This window comes from Apis dorsata, unplaced genomic scaffold, assembly GCF_000469605.1.
Source record: "Apis dorsata unplaced genomic scaffold, Apis dorsata 1.3 scaffold_220, whole genome shotgun sequence".
Taxonomy (NCBI): domain Eukaryota; kingdom Metazoa; phylum Arthropoda; class Insecta; order Hymenoptera; family Apidae; genus Apis; species Apis dorsata.
This window is the reverse complement of record NW_006263502.1, coordinates 1,093,181-1,098,361: the sequence shown is the minus strand read 5'-3', so window position 1 is coordinate 1,098,361 and position 5,181 is coordinate 1,093,181. Positions and strand designations below refer to the sequence as shown.

At 28.6% G+C, this 5,181-nt stretch overlaps 2 protein-coding genes across 2 annotated transcripts in view; one reads left to right on the top strand and one right to left on the bottom strand.

The window, feature by feature from the left end:
* The window catches only part of LOC102677924 (apolipophorins), a 37,699-nt gene extending 33,030 nt beyond the window's left edge, over positions 1 to 4,669 (top strand). The window contains exons 23-28 of the mRNA XM_031510288.1: positions 541 to 724; positions 1,009 to 1,147; positions 2,053 to 2,241; positions 2,953 to 3,198; positions 3,336 to 3,533; positions 3,987 to 4,669. Coding sequence (XP_031366148.1) covers positions 541 to 724; positions 1,009 to 1,147; positions 2,053 to 2,241; positions 2,953 to 3,198; positions 3,336 to 3,533; positions 3,987 to 4,016 — 986 coding nt within the window. The 3' untranslated portion in view covers positions 4,017 to 4,669. The remainder of the gene's footprint in view (positions 1 to 540; positions 725 to 1,008; positions 1,148 to 2,052; positions 2,242 to 2,952; positions 3,199 to 3,335; positions 3,534 to 3,986) is intronic.
* LOC102677483 (BTB/POZ domain-containing protein 7) overlaps positions 3,074 to 5,181 on the bottom strand; it is a 29,818-nt gene continuing 27,710 nt past the window's right edge. Inside the window, exons 11-12 of the transcript XR_004150429.1 lie at positions 3,316 to 3,581; positions 3,074 to 3,224 (exon numbers count right to left, since the gene is read on the bottom strand). The gene's annotated coding sequence lies outside the window, so the exon portion shown is untranslated. The remainder of the gene's footprint in view (positions 3,225 to 3,315; positions 3,582 to 5,181) is intronic.

The following is a 5,181-nucleotide window of genomic DNA, read 5'->3' as shown; positions in this document are numbered from 1 at the left end:
AATAAAGCAAATTCTATAAATTATATTCTTATAGAATAGAATTCAATTTTGGTCCCATTTATTTTCTATTAAATAAAATTCTAAATTTTGAATAATAAAGCAAATTCTATAAATTATATTCTTATAGAATAGAATTCAATTTTGGTCCCATTTATTTTCTATTAAATAAAATTCTAAATTTTGAATAATAAAGCAAATTCTATAAATTATATTCTTATAGAATAGAATTCAATTTTGGTCCCATTTATTCTCTATTAAATAAAATTCTAAATTTTGAATAATAAAGAAAATATAGGAAATAAGAAAGAAATAAGAGAGAAGAGAATTCAATTCTTCTTTTAAAATCTTTTATTGGAAAGATGATAAATTTTAAATAAATTTTAGTTTTGATATCGGATGATATAATGATAGAATAAGATTTAATTAATTGCATCGAAAGTTTTATTTCTTTTAAATGTAAAATATCTTTAGCTTTTAGATAATAAAGTGAACACTATGAAGATCGAAGAAAAAAATCAATTATTTTCCACTTACTTTCAGCAAATTGCAAAGTGGGCGGAAACAAAATCGACATGGGCGACTCGTTCAGCGTAAAGGTACCGAAGAAAGAGGCTGATGTTATTTTTGTAATCGAACAACAGATACCGAACGATAAAGTATACAAGGAAATGATTACGCCTTTAATGTCTGAACTTAGGGAGGAATTGAAACAACAAGGAGTAACGTAAGTCCCTTCTATTATATTTATGTACATTATATTCTTCCATTCTTTCTTCCAATGAAAATCCCAAGAAATTCTAATCAACTGTAATTATTTTCCTCTCAATAAAACTTTTATTCTTCTTTAAAATAAATATGTTCTAATCAACGAAGAAAAATCAACGAAATTGAGATATTTAGAATTTTTCAATCACATCATAAATACAATGGAAATATCTTTCAAAAATTTTCGAATACGGACTCGTGTCGATTCGTATTTATAATTTTTTAAAACAATTGATTTCACAGAGACGTGCACATTGGATTAATCGGGTACAGCGAGATGATGAAATGGCCACAACACTTTACATTAAATGGCGACACCAACATCGATGGTGAAGTAAAAAATATGAAGTTTGAGGAAGGAAAACCAATAATTTCTTATCAGGTAATTCTATAGAAAAAAATTATATGGTATTTATCAAAAAATTTCTCTCGAAATTAAATTTATAGAAAACCCTTGATGCATTTACATTATTTCGTGACAAACGATTTTTTAAAAAAAATTCATCGGTGTATTAATTTTTTCCACGACACAAAGAATAACACGAGATTGCTTGCGAAGCTCATAATGAAATTTAATTCACAAGAAATTAAAAATTCATAAGATTCATAATAAAATTCATAATATTCCTATGTCATCAAATAAATGAATGAAATATTATCGTTAATAATGTTAGAAAAATCTTGAATGAAATTCGAATCATTCTTTCATTCGTATAAATATATATTCCGTAAAGCAATGATAAATCCGAACTGACGTATAATGAAATAAACATTAACGATCTGTCTGGAATTCCATTGTACTTCCGATACTCGACGTGAGATGAAATGTTTTTGCGCGCCATCATTCATCGACATCATTAATATTCTCGTTTAGTTAAGAAAACGAAGTTGTTTCGCACGCATTTCATACATAATTTAATTAAATTTCCATACATAGAAATTAAATCTTTCATCATATTTTTGCTCGTTACATGAAACGTGTAACAGATTTTTTTTTTTTCTAATTTTATTCAAAACGTCTCATTATTTACCGAAGAATTTATTATTAGCATATTATCAGTCGATCAATATGATTTGAATTTGAAATTATAAAGTTAAAGTTTATCGAATGCTGATATTTTAATCTATTTTTATGATATATATTGCAATAATATGATGATCAATCAGCCAATAAATCTATTCTGGTTTTTATTTATTCGATAATTGCACTCGTTAGCATAATTTATAAACATTTCGCGGAAATCGTTGATTATATTTTGCGCGTTAAAAAAAATTAATGATTTCTAGGAAGCGAAAGATGGCAACACGGAAAAAAAAATTGATTATCTACACCAGAGAATGGATGTCGAATTAGGTACTTTCAAATTGACCGATGCTTACGAGGCAGCTATTCGATATCCATTCAGACCTGGTGCGGCGAGAGCTGTGGTTGGAGTGATCGCGAACCCCTGCGAGAAGAGTCCATTCCCTATTTCGGTAAGTTTTTATTTTTTCCCTCCCTTTAAATATTTTCCTTCTATAATATTCTCGTTTCAAAGGATTGATTATTCCTAAAAATCTTTCAAGGATTGAATTGTGGAGGTAAGTATTACACGATTCCCAATTTATAGGAAAGACAGAGTTCGGCATTGATATCCACAGTCAGTAATTATTCAGTAATTATCAGTAATTTTGTGGATAGCAATCAGTCAGAATTAACCAGAATTAGGAGTAATTAAGCAATTATCTCTATAATTTGTCCAAAATCAATTCATTACTATAATCTACTGACTGATTGGCCTATGTATTTCGAGAACGTATTAATCAATGTTAGATATATACTTGGAAATAATTGGAATAATTGATTTTCTTATTGAAATTCAGATCTGAACTATGATTTTGATTTGATCAATCATTTTTAAACAGACTCTTATTTACACTTTTAGGAATTAGAAACAGAGATATATTTTCTTTATAGATAAAATTACTTGACAAGTAGAATATTCTTTTAAAAAACGACAAGGAAAAAATTTTCTATAATTCTGAATAATATATTAATAAATTTTATACTGACTTATATGAATCTCTTAATTTGAAAATGTCAATAGATAATGACACGTATATTTATATTTCTCTATTTTTCATATTTTGTATATGTTTAAATGCAATTATAATTAACACTTTAAATTATCCATTTCTAATTCCTAGTTGCAGCAACTTAGACTTATACTCGGTCTTAAAATATATCGTGATTTGGGACTCACCTATTACCACGTGTCGTATCCGAAAGAGCTTCTCGTCTCGGGCAAGCCTCAGAAAAATATCGTCGCTTACGACCAAGACAACGTGTATACGTTCGCTGACAGCAAGAAGAAGCCACTCACCGGAAGCACCGACATGAAGAGCAATCTCGTACCGGCGATCAAGGACGTCTGCGCTGACTTCGCGGTTTTCGTAAGTGTTCAACAAGTGATCTTCATCTATTATTAGGGATTTTTTTTTTTTTTTGAGCCCGTCAAAAGTTAGAAATAAAGTTAAAGGGAAGAGTTGAGTGAATCGAGCGTTATTTACCTGAGATCATATCATTGCAGTCTGGCGGTGCCGCGTTCAGCTCTAACAACTTCTTGGACGCCAAGTCGAATCAGAAGAAGCAATTCGTTCAAGTGGCAGCAAAGAGGATCGCAGATAGCCTCGTCAACGTAGAATTTGAGAAAGATTGCTCGTGCTTGTACGAATACGGTATGATAGGACGCTCTAAGTGTAAGATCGTAGGTCGAAAGGAAACTCCGGTAAGTAGTCCAATTTCCGTTACTTAGCTCCTTTACTTGAAACCTTTTCTATAAAGCATGAAAAACATTGTGAATTGTTTTTTTTTTTTTATATATATCATTTTCAAATAATTCAAGGAATTCTCGTTTTCAAATTCCATTACTAATATCTTCATTAACCCTTACGTCAATGTAAAAAATTCTCAATATTACTTAAATTTATAATTTTTCTATTAACTTGAAAAATTATTGAGAATTATATTAAGTTTAATCTTAAATACGTATTTGAAAGTACACGAATATCTAGATATTGACACGAAGATTAAATAATTTAAATAATAAATAATAATAATAATAATGATAATAAATTATAATTCTTGTAATAAATATTGAATTAAATAACTTTTATTTTTCAGTGACAAAGTTGAATTTTCAGATATATAATAATGTCAATCGTGTATGTATCTATTTCAGAGATCCGCGAAAGGAGGAGCGAAGGGTTAAAGCGAGATCATCGCGCATCTCATAATTACTAATTAATTTAGGTGTATTGTGTTTGTTACTTTGTTATACTACGGCAAACGTATTTTCGATATTTGTAAGCAAATTAAGATCATCAGACCTCCCAGCGACAGGGAGGGCCACAATTGAGTAATCACAACCGAGGACTGAAAAACTTTATTTTCGTTCCGTTAAAATTTGCTTCGATAATTTTTTTTTTTTAATTTTTTTTTTTTTGTAAATAATCTTTTATATTTTTTTCGCAACAACGTTGATACGAAAAATACGAATTATTCCACAACGTGGCCCAACTGTATATCGATCACGACTTAGAATAAGTTCTTACCCTGAGTAAACACAGGTATTAATAATGTTAAATGTGTGCGATAAATAAAATAAAATGAATATATTATAATTTGTACGAATGTTAAAAACGCGATGTATCCGCGTCCACGTAATACGGGACATCGATTCGATTTACGGTACGATTTGTACGGCTTACTTTTATTAAATTAAGATACCGATGCTGTACGAGACTCGGGGGGTTAATCTGAATTCAATACCGACCACCGTACCGTTTATCATCGATACGAAACGATTTTACGCGCTAGATGATATCATGGCTTGTGAAGAAATATACATACATTGTTCTTAAATTTACCACGACTTTGATTTTATTTGTTATTCATCCTATCCTTAATTCATGAATCAACGTGAAAAGAAAATTTTACAGGGATAATAATAATGACTGAAAATTAAAAAAAAAGATGAAATGATAGCTATTATTTCATCAAAATTTCATTCAACACGAATCATTTTTATATATATATATATATTCTCGAATTTGGAAGCCAGTAAAACAATTGTGAAAAAATTTTAATTGAGTATATAATACGTTTCTTTTAAAATAATTCTATTCTCGATATTTTCTTTTTTAATTTTTAATTTTCATAGTCATTCAGATCTATACTTAATTAAAATCGTCACAATTTTTTAGAAAAAAAAATATATATATATATTTTAATTTATGGAGATCAAAGTATTTTTGCTAACTGAAATATAATTAAAAGAGAGTTTTAAAGAAAGAAATTTATTAAAAATTGAATAATTAAAAGCAATAATTCCAAATTGGAATCATATTCATTAATGAATATTCATAAATTTAGAA